This window comes from Prosopis cineraria, unplaced genomic scaffold (genome assembly GCF_029017545.1).
Source record: "Prosopis cineraria cultivar Desert tree isolate PC_DT_omini unplaced genomic scaffold, ASM2901754v1 PC6, whole genome shotgun sequence".
Classification (NCBI taxonomy): domain Eukaryota; kingdom Viridiplantae; phylum Streptophyta; class Magnoliopsida; order Fabales; family Fabaceae; genus Prosopis; species Prosopis cineraria.
Window position 1 is genome coordinate 13,816,539 of NW_026555337.1, and position 16,309 is coordinate 13,832,847.

Consider the following 16,309-nt stretch of genomic DNA (forward strand, 5'->3'; position numbering starts at 1 on the left):
GCTCAAAGGACAAACATGAATTGGACAGCATTAAACATTAATAATTGATTGTGTCTTTCTTCTACGTCCTTTTCCCTTTTTTCTTGAGATTTTATGTTTTATATTATGCATAAAACAAGGTAGGGCAAGAATTTCAAGGTTTCATCCTATATATTATAAAGCCTAACAGTGTTTAATGGGATAAAACCAAATAATATGATACCTGATAGGATAAGACTGGATAAGATTGCAATATTAGAAGCGTTTGATTTGTTGCATAAGAGATTTTGTTTGTTGGATAAGATTGCATAAAAGATATAATCTCATATATTTTATCATAGAAGACAGAACTGTCTAATATTTGCCAACAATAGTTGGCCCATTTAGTAAGAATCTGATTCATAACTTATAAAATTATAGGTTCAAATCTCATTGCCATTATAAGGACCTTGATGGCAAATGATTTGTAATTACCTTTATAAGTGCTTTTTGAACAGAAAGGCATGCCCTGCATTGGTAAGCCCCTAGAACCTGACTCCCTGAACTTCTTCATATATAAAAATAGAATAAAAATACCTCTTATTTAATATATATATATATATATAACCTGTTCATGTAAATTTGTTATAATATATTAATTTTGATATATAAGATCATGATGTGTAAACTTCTGCAATACATGATGCGCGTGAAACACGTCTGAAGCTCATAATGTATTATATTGCTTGCATATATAAGAAGTAATATCCATTCACCAAAACAAAAAAAGAAATGATGTCCAAAGGGGTCTTTATATTATCAATATTATATATAATAAAATAAACAAGAAGCCACACCATTCTCAAGCTATAAACATGAAGATCATTCCTCAGCCATCAAGCATAGCATGAAAAAACGTGTCTAATTATCTATGGTAACAGAAATGATAAAAATATAAATTAACTGAATTCAGATCCTCTATGGTTGAAACTATAATTGCATCTGGTGCATTTTAAGAGATTAAAAAAAAAACTAATAACGATAGAAGAAATTATAATGATTACATAAAAATGATCTATAAAGGATTCAATTTATGATTACAATTTGATTGACAAGTTGAACCACCTATTTATAATGAACACTAATATAATTACATTTCACATACACATAACGGAACTGACCTGTACAGACTCTTTTCATACTTGATTTGCCTCTTCTTTTCTTTTCATGTGTTGAGGAAGCATATGTTTATCAATCTGGCTGTAATATTGGAAGTAGAAAATTAACAATAAAATGAAGAAAAAAGGGACATTTCCATCTTGAAATAATGTAAATTATAAACCTTTTATCATAACTTGTCTGCTAACTGAGGAAACTGCTTAAGAAGCCAAGTCACGCTCCTAATTGCTGCCTGATATTATATGATTACCATGTAAGCCGTGCTGATAGTTATTCCACAAGTTACTTGAATGAAATTGTTATTTAAAAAAAAAAATTGAATTTGACACTTTCCTGAAATTAACGATTCCATATGCAATAAAACATCCAAGTTAACAAAGGGGGAAAAAAGATCTGGGAAGAAGATATAAAGAAAAAGAAACTCGGTTATTTCATTTATTATGAATTTCGTGGCCCATTTGGAACTGAGTATAAGATTTTACCAGCTGGACGTGAGGGAATCAGTAGTTAGCAAGTAAATTAACAAAAAAATCAATAACACTTCAACCTATATTGGGCCAGACACAGTCAAAATTAGTCAAGTGACCTCATAAAATTCGGACTCAGAGTTTCGTGAAAAGTTCTGAGAAAATAACCAAGAGTCCAAGGAAAGGCACAGTCTTTATGGCAAAAATTCCTATTTCTATGGTTAAGTTTGAAATTCTTTTATAAGCATCAGAAGATTTTATCAAATGAGCCATAATGTCACTATTTACTTGAAGTTCAATTTCCAAAAGAGTTGTTACTAAAAGCTTAAAAAACAAATCGATCGAGGTACTTAAATTGAGCTGATCAAAACTTCAACCCATAGTCGATGAGAACCAAATGGAAAGGATAAATAATATTTTCATATATCATAAAATACAAATTCGATGATATATTAATATTTTCATTCAGGTAAAATTTAGATTATTAGCTTTTGATTTGCCCTATTTGCACGGACCATGTTGAGTAAGAATAAGGAAATAAATCAAAAAGGAGTGAATGAGGCACTTCTGAGGTAAGGAAAACCCACATACCAGAGCTGCATCCCCAGGTTTAATTGCTGGTTCAACACTGTCTCGCCCATATCTGTTAACAAAAGAAAAGGATCTTCTATGAGAGAACTTCTGAGGGTTTACTGTGACATACATATTTATAAATTGAAAGGCAATAAAATTTGCGCTAAGAGTATCATCTATTAAGAGGGTTCCATTCAGAAACACGTCTAAAGATTTGGATTGAAACTATTTGTCCCAGAGGTTGGAAAATCTTACTCAACTAGGGTCTAGCAACGTCTGAGCAATTCAATAAAAGGAAGAATAGAGAAAACATTGAGCAATAAAAATTAAAACAAACGCAAATACATAGTAGGAAAAGAAACTAACACCTGAAGTGCTATAGGAAGCTTTGGGCGGAGGGGAGAAGAAAAAACAAAGCAATCTCACGAATCACCCACCATTCGTATAAATTTTTCTTTTCAAGTAGATATAGAACATTGAACACTTGCATTGAAGCGAGTTGACATATCCTCTGTTTTCAATAATTTTGAAATTTTGGTAGAAACAGCCAAGTAAACACAAATATTTATGTATGGGAATTTAGGTTGCTATGCTCTGAAAGGAGCTTCTTGACTAATTCAATTCCATCAAAGGTAAAACACTTTGACATTTACACATGACATGTGTGAAAGTCATTTATGTGATTCCAAGAAACCTTGTCTCAGTCTCCATTTTATTCTGCTCAGAATTTGATACATATTTAAACCTTAGTCCATCTTAACTTATTAAACTACCTACAATAATGTACAGTACAAAAAATAATGTATCCACGTCAACAGGCAAGAATAGATACCATGCATCCAATTGAGCTGATTTGACATGTATCCTAAATAGTATCTTGCCCCCAATAAAACATCTATCAGAACACATCATCATCATTCCTTAGCACATCTTTTTGTTCTAGCTTCAACACCTGTATATCTCGTTACTAACTTGTGATGGGACTCAACTCACTCAAATAGGCAAGCAGGCCAGACATACGGTACGGCACAAAAGGAAGTGAGAGGGGAGAGAAGGCAGGGCTACAGAATGACAACTCAAAAGGGACTAAATGTCAAACACAAAACACCAAGTTTATGGTCCAAAGAAACTCAGAAAAACAGAAGCAAGAGGGGGAAGTAGTTATGTAAAAATAGGAGGGGCAGTTGGGAGTAGCTGGAAACAGCTATTTTAATGGAAAGTGACAGAGAAAGGGTAGGAGAGAAATCAGGAAAGAAAATGAAGAAAACTGGCCTCTCAAGACAGGCAGCAGCTGTCATCTTATTTCTGTTTTCTACTATACGCTTATGAATATTCTCAGTGCAGTATATGCTTTCATGTGAGTGATTCATGTACCATGGCAGGTGTATTACTGTGAATTCCTGGCAATAGTGAGATATATGTGCAAGTTAGGGTGTCGATACCTCCTGTCCAAGGAGTCTCTTCTGTTTCAACATTAATGCAGAGTTATTTCTGTTATCTTTGCAGTATATGCAATGTTGCTATCAACTCACAAGCAATCCTGCGAGCTTTTTCATACTGAGACATGCCAAGTCTTTTAACAGAAAGTTCTGTCAAGTTTATTGAACCAGCAAACCTAAAAATTAATAAATCATACCACCTATCATGTAAGTTCAACATAGAAGTAGAATAACATGAATTTTTAATGATTGTCCATCATCAGGAAGGTAACATGTTCCTGGCACTATAAATCCATTAAAAAACAAAGTCGCTTACATTATTTGTCTCTTTCCATTATTGACATCTAATCGATAAAAGCTGCATCCTTTGCTAAAGGGAAAAGGTCTTCCCTTCCATTCTGCAAATATTCCCAAATGATGCACGTTAAAAAGAAATAACAAATAAATTTCCAAAACAGAAGCTACAGTGCGATGCATCAATTTTTTGGGTACACCAACTTGTTTTTGAAAGCCATATTAGGCCCCAATTATTCCACATTAAGATGGATCAGACCACATGAGTGGAAAACTCTCTCAACAACAACTATACATCAATTTTAAAGCATATTAGAATCATGTACCTAAGTGCCATATCACCCCTACTGATGAGGGATCATTAGTGGACAAATCATCAATAACAAACTGAAGATCTTTGCTGGTAGAAGTGGTGAACTTTCGAAAAAACGCCAGAATTTCCTACACAAAAGATGAACAAGATAAGCTAAATCTAAAAATATGAAAACAGTCATATCATGGCACTACTAACCACAACAGTCATATTACAGAAGTTTGAACAACTGATTCTGGATTACTAATTCTGTCATCAAAGGCCATTACTTTTTTTGCTGAAGAATTACAGTAAAAAGAGAATTTCATTCTCAATAACAATGGGAATTTGTTTTGGCCCAAAACAAAAATAATGGAACTAATCTATTGACCACACACCAAGGGGGAAAATCGGTAACCAGATTTTAAGTAACTGGAAAAATACAAAAAGAACACTAATTTTTCCTTGCTTACAATAGTTCGTCCCCCTTGTTACTCCATCCCTAGGCCAATTGCAACTTCAATTTCCAATTTCTTAATAACAAAATGTTTCATAGAATAGAAGGTTAATGTCATTGGTAATTAAGCCAGTAGTCAATGTTAGTTGAATCGGGGATTAGCTAGAGATCCTTAAATGATTGTGACTATCTGCTTACCCTATGAGTGACATAAATTAGAGTAAGCATAAAAGAGTTTGTAATGAATAATAGTTCAGTTCGGTAGCCTGAGGCCGTCAGCGTTCCCACCTTTTATCACAAAGTTCAAATATTTCCTTACACTTGAGATTTGCATCGCTTAACCCTTTTCATATTACAGCACGAATCCCGATCCTTGATCCTTTACTGTTCAAGTCTACAAGCTCAAATGCACACAACCCCCTTCAACATGACAACTTATTGAACTTACCCAACAACTGTAAAATTTGATTATCAACCCCAAAATTTAGATTTGTAATATGGCCCTTGCACTAGTGATTCAGATTGAATATTTCTCCGCATATTCAAATTCCTTCAAGCTGGGCAAGTGAGTCAGTGCTTATTTGTGTGCCTTTTTTTTTTTTTCATTGGCAGTTGAACAGACTATACTGGCGGCTTAGAGATGACATGATGCAACTGGAAAGAAATAAAGTAAAAAGGAGACGATGGAAAAAAACTTAACCTGCTTATTTCCCTGAACACACAAAACATACAATGTAAGATCGAATTTGAATAATCTCACACGAATGGCCTTCGTTACCTTGCGACCCACAAATGGTTGGGGAAAGATAAGGTCCTCATACACACAATTCTCAGCGATAAGGTCCTCCACAGAGTCCACATCGTGGGCGTTGATTCTTCCATAGAAATTCCTCACAACCTCCGAAGCCGAACTCAAAGTCCTATCGTCGTCGTCAATGTTGGTGGTCGTTGGTGATGCAACTGTAATCGACTGGTTCTCACCATTTCCTTGGAGGATCGTCCATTTCTTCCTTGTGTTTTGAAGATTCGAATAAGCATGACGAGGAGCAAAAGGAGTGACTTTAGAAGAAGAGGGGATTTTGGAGGAATTGAGCAGCGAAGATGAAGGAGGCAAGGCAACGAAGGCTGAGATTGAGTTCATATTACGAAGCTCAATGAATTTTGTTGATTCTTGTTAGTTGATAGACGGATAAAAAATGCGCCATCCGCGGACACTTCTTTCAATTAATGACGATGTTTTTCTTTCACATGATAGACACAATTTGACAAATAGATAAGTACTCTCTCGTTTAAAAATATAACATATTTTTTAAAAATTAATATTTAAAAATATAAAATATTTTTAATCTTTTAAGGCCATGTTTGGTACATCAGAATTATGAAAAAAGAAATGAAATTAGACATGGAATTCTTCAGTTGGCTTGTTTGGTATACCAGAATTGCTTTCTTGAAGGAATCTGATTTCATCAAAATTGATGGAATCCTAAATAAATTATTTCTTAAAGATATAATTATTATTTTTTTTAAATGTCTCTATTAAATAAATTATTTATATTTATTATAAAATATTTAATAAAGATAAAAATAAAAAGATAGCGTTAGTTTAAAAATAAATAATTACTTTATTAATGGTAAGATTTTATTAAAAATATCTTATTTTTTTAGTGGAAGGAGTATATGAAAAATTATAATCTTTATATTAATAAAGTATTGATTTAATATTTTTTACAATTTAATTTTTATATAAGCTTTTAAAATTATCTATGAAAAATTATAATATTTATATTAATAAAATATTGATTTAATATTTTTTACAACTTAATTTTTATATAAGCTTTTAAAATTATCTTTTATCAAAATTATCTTTGAAATAAGTATTGTTAATAAAATTTTATTTTTTACCTCAAATATCTCATGTCTTAGGAGACTAAATCATCTCCAAAATTATCCTATAAAATGGGATGGGTGTGTAGCTAAGACACAAAACCTCCTAAAAATTAAGATATGGTTAAGGCCCTTTGGTTCAACATTACAAGAAAAAAAAATAATAAGTGATCTTTAATTTTTTAAAATATTTTATAAAAATGGATTTATTATGCAGAGATTTTATTAAAAGTTAAAAATATTTTATGTTTATTTATAATAACAAAAAGTTCTTTCATTTAATAATTTTTAAATTTTATGATACAGATCTACGGTTATAAAAAATAATTTATTACTTAATTATTTTAAAATTTGATTATATCTTTATATAGTACATTTCTTTTCGTGACATTTTCTCTCACCTATCATATTAAATTATTTTTAAAAACTACATAAGTTAGCTTATCAAAATAATCAGAAATATATTTTTAAAAAATTAATAATTTTTAAAAGTTTAAACAAACGTTATAAAATAATCTGTTAAAAAAATGCTTTTTTTTTTTTATGAAAGAGGCTTAAACAAATGAGCCCTAAAAGTTATATTTATTTTTTTTTTCAATGAAAAAGGAGGCCAAGCGAAGAGCAAATTTATTAACTAACAATAAACAGTACCCTTAATCTTGACACAAACATTACAAGAGCTCTTCTAGAAGCTTAGGTAGAATAGTATATATGTAATTCAAATTAATTGCAAACTTGGAAAGATAATCAGGCACATATTACTTTTGGATGCGCAATATGATCAGCATTGTTGAGGCTAATCAAGAATGATTAGCCCTCCATTTTACTTCAAAAATCCTTGCCGTTATTTTAAATTAATTTTGAAATATTATAAATATTGTATTTGTAAAAATAAAAATTATAAAAAATTTAATATTCAATCTAGACTGCCTCAGTGCTCATTAGAGGATGAACATTATAGTAACCCATCACTTCTAATAGGATATGAATAATTTAGATTTAAGTTATTACCTTTAACAAGATTGGGATAGTATGGATTTAATTTTTTTTATTTTATACTTATCAAAGTAAAATTGTATAAAAAAATATCATATTTTTAATAAATTTGTTTATTACTAGTCTTGCCCTTACATATGTAATTTAAAAGATTCAATTTAATATTATTTTTTAATAAATTTTGTAAATTGATTATCTATATATACATTAACAATATAAATATAGTCTGAACTGTTCAGTGTAATATTATAATTTTTTTTTATAAATGAACCATCTAGATGTACTTTGACAATCTAAATCTAATATTAATTTTTTTATAAATTTTTTAAAAATTTTATTTTCATAAATATAATTTTTAAAATATTCAAAAATTAATTTAAAAATGAACAGACAAAGATCTTTTGTAGTAAAATGAAGAGCCAGAATCAGCCTTAAGAATGATGAGCACACTGTCACGACCTTAGAACTCCCCTATCCTTAAATCGTACTGGCTTTAGCATGATCAATCTCTTGATCTTTTGCTAAGTCAACCGAATCGACAACAAAGGCAAAGAGAATTAAGAGAGCTAGTCAAACAAATAAAAAGTAAAGAGTTTGAATGAATGAACTTTAAAACTTTATTGTTTTGCTTTAGTAGTTACAGATGAAGGGTGATGAGGTATTTATAAACTTTTCCTTTATTTTAGAGTTTTCAAGATACGTGTGAAATGTTTTAGAATATTTAAGAATATTCTAAACATCTCTACATTACTCCATAAATTTCTAAAACCTTTTAAAAACTTTTGAATCATTTTAAATTTCTCTAGATAATTTTAAATTATTCTAGACATTTCTAGAATATTCTAGAACATGTTGAATTCTTTTTAAAAATCTTAAAATTCTTTCTGTTATTCTAGATGTCCAAAACCTCCATAACATTACACGTTCTCTTCTATTTGAACATAAATTGTGACAATGTGGTACAAATGCTGAATGCATATCCCATTACTTTTCCTAAAAACATGTCTCACAATAATCTCCCGCTCATTGTTAATAAATCTGAGGGCATGCCTAAGTTGCCACACTATGATTGCAAGCAAAACTGTTAATCCATTTATAGTTAAATTTTAATTATGCTGATAAGAAATAGTTAAACTTTAACCATAATTTTTTTATATAAATATACCTGGAGGCATTAATTAATAAACACACATGACTCGATGATTCAGGGTTGAGTTGTAATGAAGATTTACTTAGTTTGTATCCTTCATATTTAACCGAAAAATATAACTGATTAAAAATTTATTACAAACAAGTTATGATTAGTTCAAGTTAGTCTTTATTAATCATTTCCCTACAAAGCTTCACGATTAATCTTTCATATACTACCGAAAAATTACAGGTGGGATATGTGAATTTTATAATTTTGCACATCCTCCCTATTTTTGATATTTTGCACTATCTAAACAAAATAAAACCACTGAAGTTTAAAAGCTTATTAAATATGTAAGATTCTAATGATAGAAATAAGATATGAAAAGCATATTTACATAAAAGAGATTACTAACATGTTTAATATAATTTTATAAAAAAGAAAATGATTGTCAATATACTTATGATATTGCAATTTTAGTTCTAATGTAATTATTATTATTTTTTAAATTATTAATTTGTTAATTAAATTGCCTTACAACCCTAATTCCATGTTCTAGCTTCGTCACTGACTACGAGCAGCAATATTGTTTGCATGTATTAAAATAACCAATAGCTTAGTTGAGGACGATTGTCTCTGCTAAACTTAAAATATTTACTTTTCATGAGGTTAGATTGTTTTTTTTTCCCCTCGTTTTCTGAACAAGTTCGTAAAATGTTCTTCTATATGACCCTTTTAATATATGTGCTCGAGTAGAATACCTAGATAATTGATTATAACTCTCTTAAAAATATTTTTTTTTCATTCATCCTAACTCGAATTTAAAATCTCATATTTAAGTGATTAGGATTCTTTTCACTAAAACTAACTTGTTAGTTTTTTTTTATTTACTTCTAGGTATTTTTTTATTGAAAGTAATTTTATTCAAAATATCACATGGCACTAAATGTGGTGGGCATCTATTATCACGAGGATTTAAACTTTAACTTGTCTCATTTTAAACTTATTGGTATTTGAAAAAACCACATTCAGTTCCTATTTAAGAGAATTAATCATAGATAAGGATCAATGTGAAATGGATTATTGTTAAAATGAGAACATGATTTTTTTTTTCAAATGAAACTTATTATTAATCCTTAGTGATAAAAAATTTTAAGAGGAGGCTGAATGAAATTCTCCCAAAATATTTTGTGGTGTATTACTTGTGCTGCTTTTTTCCCCTCCTCTTTTTGGGTGAAGGTTGTGTTGCTACTTATGAGGTCCATAATATAAGTTGCACTTTGAAGCCCATTAAAACGAAAGCCCAATGATCAAATAAATTGTCATTAAATTAAAGGCCCAAAGATATAACGGTTTAAAGCAGAGAATTAAAAATTAAAAAAAAAAAAGGCTATCGTGTTGGGGGAAAAAAATGGCATCAATAAGTACAGTACAAGTTAACATTTGAACAACAAATATTATTATTAAACATCAATTTTTCAGAAGTACAAATTTTACATCACAGTCACATGGTCCAAAAAAAAAAAATTATACACTCAGTCACACCACACTCTTCCACAGCTTACAAAAATACAGCCAATTTGCAAGTTTGTGGCTCTAAATTTTGAACATCACACAACATACTTAAATCTCACTCCCTAATCCCTACCTATGATTATTACTAATTCTTAATTTTTTTTATGTCTCCATCATAAAAATTCTTTGATCAATCATGTTACCGAAAATAATCATTTTAATTTAATTAAATACTACACGAGAAATTCCAACCCTCTATCAATTCTAGGAAGACTCGTGTTAAAGAAACAAATTAAATATAGTATTTACCATAAATTCTCTCTCAATCAATTAATTAATAAGACAGTTTAATATCAAAGTCATCACCTCCTTTCATCATCTTTGAAGAAAATGAACCCACAGCTTCTGGTTTTTTTTTTTTTGTTTTTTGTTTTTTTAAGAAACTTTCAATTTCAATTCCTACAGCTAGCTCTAGTTCATCAATTGATTTGTCAACAACCTGATTAATTAAACATTGACTAATTATTTATATTATATCTAATCCTATGTGAATATTTCCAATATTATAATAATTATCTATATCTATAATTATATAATGTATTGAATTAAATATTACCCCTATGGATCCCACAGAGAATCACTTTGCATATCCTCGTCATACTCATACATAAACGACATCGTTTCATCTAACATCGTTGAGTCCGCCATTTGCATCCACATCCTCGGCGAGTCTAGCGGCATCTCATTGATCGCCTGAATCTGCATCGGCGAGAGCCGGACCATCATCGGTGCCGCCTCGGAGCCAGACGACTGCTCAAGAACTGCGGCAGACCCGGTCGTCATCAGCCTTAGGGCGGCCTCATGTGCCGCCATGCGAATGTCGTCGGCGTCATTACTTGCTGGTCGGGGGAGGCTGCCGGCGAGCTCGGGGAAGTTGAGCCTGGCGTCGCGTCCCCGGAAGTGCAAAGCAGCGACATCGTAGGCCGCAGCGGCCATCTCCGGCGTCTTGAAGCTGCCCAACCAAATTCTGGTCTTCTTTCCAGGCTCTCTGATTTCGGAAACCCATTTCCCCCATTTTCTCTTGCGAACACCTCTGTATGGAGACGAAGACGAAGCGGCATGTGAAATATCAGAAGACATATCCATGTAAGTCTGCAATAGTGTTCAGAAGATAGATTGATGAGTAGAAGTTGATGAAGATGAGTGAGAAATGTTGTGTTTGTGTGAATGAGGAAGTTAGGTTATTTATAGACGTTGATTCTGTGGGTGAGAGAGTGTGTTGTGAGTTGAAACGTGGACAAAGCTCGTGGGTTTCAGTGAGCTTCCTCGTTGTTTCATAGAATTGTGGGGCCCGGATTAGCATGAGCATGCCCAAATTCTCTTTTATTTAATTAATGAACTAATTAATTAGTTAATTATTAATTGTATCGTTTTGCTTTTGTTGTTAAGAAGCCAAGGGGTTGTTATGATCTTAATAACATAATCTTAATTTTCTTTATATCCCTTATTTAATATTTATCTTCTAAATTATCCAATTAATTTCATGATTTTTTTATTATCTATTTCTTTGCATCTCCCACCTTTAATGTTCTCTCTCTTCAAGGGTACTTTAGAACAAATCAACGCATTTACAAAATAATAACAAATAACTGACTTAATTAATTTTCTTTATTCTTGTAGGTCATTTACCCTAGATCGCAATACAAGAGTATATGCAGCTATTTTTTAACGTAAAATTTGAATCTCTTGGTAAAAAAATTGTACTTTTTTTAACTATAGTTTCATTAAATATTCTACATAAATATATTAACAATGACAACTGAAATTTCAATATATTATTTATAAAATAATAAATAAAGTAGGGGTATAAAAAAAAATTACTTAATATTTTATATTTTGAACCAATTAACCAGAGCTGTTAGAAAATATCTCTATGATATTGTGGTCGGGAGGGGCTGTTTCACTTGTTCTTATGTCTAGAAAAAGAGATATTATTGGTAATGTCAATTAAAGTTAAAATTAAATTAAATGTTCAATTAAAAAAAAAAGGTGATTTGAGGTTGACGTGGGCGTGTGTTAGATTAAAGCGGGTACAGCTAACATGGTTTAATCAGAGTGAGCTTCTTAGCAGTTGCACACGTGTTCATAATCTATTTGACTGATTCTTCTACGTTTCCATACGTACAATAATATCTTTTGCATCATATAATAAAATTAATTATATAATTAGATAAGGATAACGTAACCAACGTCCATCGTACCGTCGGAGGCTCGATTAAGATTTCAAATTTAATATTTATGAATGAAAAAAAATATACATATTGAAAAAGCTTCTCTCAAATTTGACTCGTCAATATTAATTACAGATAATCAATACCAAAAAATATGGTTTGTAAAATAAGGAAAAAAAAGAAAAAGAGAAAGCTAATCCACTTCTAAAAATTTCTATATGATAATAGGATAATTGATTTAGTGTACGTTGGAATGTGCCCATTAAATTTTGTTAGAAATTTTTTTATTATTCATATTGATTGTCATCATCACAAGGTTTTTTTATGCATTTATTTGGGATTTAAAATGTTATTGCGTCAAATTCGATTATTGTTGAATTCAATTTAAGGTAGAATTTTTATGTGATTTTTCCATTGACAAGGTTCAAACTCTCAACTTCACGTAAAGGAAAAAAAAAAAATTGAATTCCTGTCTCTTTGAGGACATTCGGTAAAATTGGAACAATAGAGAGAAGATTATTATGGTCTCTACACAAAAATGACAAGCACAAATTAAAAAAAAAAATTGAATTTCTTTCATTCTAATAAATTGCTTAGGAGGATTGCATTATTTTAAAATTTGGATAAAATGACATGAGATGAAAACATATTAAATATTTTAAAAATGAAATGTAGAGACTAGAGATTCTCGTATTAAAAACATAATCAATTGTACTAAAATATTGCGTCAAGGATATTCGTATGTTCCTTTCAGTTTTGGAATTTATTATTCAAATAAAAAATTTAATGTCGGGAGCAAGTGAGACTTTTTCTTGGGATAAAATAAGTGAGAATTTAAAAATTATTTCACTGTTTGAGACGCGGTTTTCAGTGGGTGGCCCAGGTTAAGGCCCACTAGTTAATCCAAATTCATAGAACTCTAACAGCAAAATGAACCTGGGACTGGGATCAGCAATTCGGATATTTTAAATTAATTTCTTATTTTATATCATAAAGACTTTTTTGTCTTTTTATTTTAGGTTCACTGGCTTCTCCTTCTTGCAGCAGTGACCCATGCCTGTTGGGTGTCAGATTATTAATTGCAGGAATTGGCTAAACTGAACCCTATACGCAAACAATTTTTTAAAACTTATATAATGCTACATGGTTTCAAATTTTTAATTTAACTCCACTATTAATATCTAATATTATTGAATTAAATTTAATATTTTTTTAGCTTAATTGGGATAGATGTTTTTAATTTTATTCTTTTTATTTGCAATGTTTCAAGAGAAAATGACAGAAAAGTCTTAAAAGAGACTCTAAAAGTTTACAAATTTAATTCTCAATTTTGCAAATTTATTGTGATGAATTTTTAGTTTGTATTTTAAATTTTAACATTTTTTGACTATGTTAAAATTTTAAAAATAAATTATAAATTCATTATAATGAACTTACAAAATTGAGAGTTAAACTTACAAATTTTTGCAATTTAATATTTGATATCTAAATGAAATTAATTAATTATTTTGAGATCTTTCTGTCATTCTCCCATGTTTCAATGTTATGATACAAAGGAAGTTGAGTTTCTTCTATCAATCTAATCATTACTAAAGTGAGATGATTTATCAATTATTTATTAATTAAAAAAATTGGTCCATAAAAATATTTTTTAAGAAAATCAAAGCTTAAGAAAGTTGATTGTTGATGTGAATAAATTAATGAATTCATCAACAATAGAAATTTTTGTATAAATTCCAAAACTTAAAATAGTTTAGTAATTGAGTTTTTAGCATCACGACTTCTATATATTTTTCAATATAATTATAATACATAAATAACGTTCGAATGTAAAAGTAACATTTTGTAATTCAGTCTCATGTAATTAATTAATTCTTTAAAAAATATTAATGTTATAATTTAATCTCAAAGCTATGAGATTCTCTTGAAAAACATTTTCATTTAATTTAGAGATCCTCATGTCATACATTTACAACTCAAAAAAGATAAATTTAATGATAAATTTAATTAATTTTAATTTATGTTTGGTTGAATTCAAAGTTATCTGAAAAACTGTGCATTGAATTCCAAGTTTCAATTTTTTATATAGATGCATAGTGGACCACAAGAAAGAAAGGTACACTAGTTCAGAGATTGGATTTAGATTTTCTCTTAATATTTTAGAAGCAATTATACTATAATTAGGCCCACGTAGATGACGTGGCAGTAATTAGTTAATTACACCTCTTCATTTGTCCGTAATTCTCAACCCATCACTTTATTCTTACACACACAAACACGCACATCATTTATCAATAATTCTAACCATAAGATTATTGAGTACTTATTACAATTATACTATATTCGTGACTAATCATGTGCAGCTAGAAATTCAAGTATTCAACTATAACCATCTCTCCCTCTCTTTCTCTCGAAAATAAAGAGGAATAATGTAAAAGGACTAAAATATTGAATTAAATTTACACGAACACTATAAGACTTGGAAATTTGAAATAAAATCTAAAGATCTTTGAGTGATTTAGTTTAAAAGTTTACTACTTTCATTTCATGATTAGCAACCTTTTCAACATAAAAATTTTTAATTGAGATTTGTTAATTTATAAAAAGAATCGTTAAATATATCATCAACTGAAAATAATTTCCTTAACAAATCATACTAATTTTACATGAATTCATGTTTTAATGGTTGTAAGTTATGGAATGAGAGTAACAATTTTTTAGGTTAATTCACCAAAAGATATTTGGTCCTTATTTTGAATTTCCAAATCTCCTGGTTTTTATTTAAGTTTAATTTAACCTTTTGATTCCTTAACGTCATTTCCCAAAAAAAAAAAACCATTAATTGGTTTCCAGAAATATTATATTGAATCTATTAATGATCGCAAGGGTTGGATTAAGCAAAATGTGCAACTGTAACAAACTAAGGTTTGGATTCTTACTAACAAAAATGTTTACATGTACTATCCAACTGTGCTTCAAACATAATTTTAAATTTAAAAAATATTATTTAAAAAATATGGATTTTGGTTTATAATTTATTTTGACATGTGTAACAGGTGTTTAAACATTTTTAAGAAAATCATGATTTTGAAATTATAGTTGATTTTTTCATTTGACAGAGGTGTTTTGGTATATTTGTATAAAACGATGGTGTCAAATCTCAATTGATTTTATGATCTTTCCCAACAGGCACAACTGCTGCTTCTAATTGTTAGAAAAATTATCAATATATATATATATATATATAAAAGAGTTTAAAAAAAATCTAGAACATTTACATGATTTATTATATTTATCAAAATATATATAAAAAAGAGTTTAAAAAAATCTAGAACATTTACATGATTTATTATATTGGCTCCAATCCAAAATATAAATCACAATTAACTATGCGCCTTCACATATTCGAGGAAAGGATCAGAGTTAAAAGATGATTAACTTATTAAATTTGTTAAGTATTTATAATACTTTTTCCTAATTAATATTCTCATTGAGTAAATCAATCATAAACATATTAAAAACAATCTTGTTTAAAGTATCGTGGAATATAAAATGGAAGGACAAGACAGGATTAAAATGATGAATGCATTAGATATTACCGAAAAGTACTTATTTATATTTTGAATAGAGCAAAAATTCAAGATTTTGAAGAAGAGGATTAAGTAATCATGACGAAAACGTAATTTATATAAAAAATTGGCTTGAGAATGTGAAAACGAAATGATGATATGGTAAACTAAGTTTGAGAACAGCTGGATCATGCAAAGCCTCAACAATAATCCCATTTTATTAGAATAAATAGTGGCCACTTGGCGTGATTAGCTTATACAATCGTCATCGATAGCATTGCTTCTTTTTTTTTTTTTCCTTTTAATCTTTTATTCGTTCATAA

The 16,309-nt window shown here is 29.5% G+C and overlaps 2 protein-coding genes and 1 non-coding gene across 7 annotated transcripts; 1 reads left to right on the plus strand and 2 right to left on the minus strand.

Moving 5' to 3' along the window:
- Positions 1-1,002: 1,002 nt before the first annotated feature.
- Positions 1,003-5,889, minus strand: LOC129312871 (uncharacterized). 5 transcript variants are annotated; one of them, XM_054955643.1, is made up of 7 exons: positions 5,438-5,889; positions 4,237-4,351; positions 3,933-4,014; positions 3,710-3,792; positions 2,196-2,247; positions 1,301-1,369; positions 1,003-1,214 (listed from the first exon to the last, which is right to left on the minus strand). In XM_054955643.1, the coding sequence occupies exons 1-6, from the start codon at positions 5,798-5,800 to the stop codon at positions 1,351-1,353; spliced, it is 714 nt and encodes a 237-aa protein (XP_054811618.1). In that variant the 5' UTR covers positions 5,801-5,889; the 3' UTR covers positions 1,003-1,214; positions 1,301-1,350. The 5 variants fall into 5 exon arrangements, with proteins under 5 accessions (XP_054811618.1, XP_054811617.1, XP_054811620.1 ...); XM_054955642.1 differs by having other exon boundaries at positions 1,003-1,218; XM_054955645.1 differs by having other exon boundaries at positions 1,003-1,218; positions 3,620-3,792.
- Positions 5,890-10,096: 4,207 nt separating this feature from the next.
- Positions 10,097-11,384, minus strand: LOC129314460 (ethylene-responsive transcription factor ERF021-like). The gene has a single exon (XM_054957902.1). The coding sequence runs from the start codon at positions 11,330-11,332 to the stop codon at positions 10,805-10,807; it is 528 nt and encodes a 175-aa protein (XP_054813877.1). The 5' UTR covers positions 11,333-11,384; the 3' UTR covers positions 10,097-10,804.
- A 1,504-nt stretch (positions 11,385-12,888) lies between these two features.
- LOC129314712 (U6 spliceosomal RNA) lies at positions 12,889-12,992 on the plus strand. The gene has a single exon (XR_008594222.1). It is a non-coding gene; the product is annotated as a U6 spliceosomal RNA (small nuclear RNA).
- Positions 12,993-16,309: the final 3,317 nt, after the last annotated feature.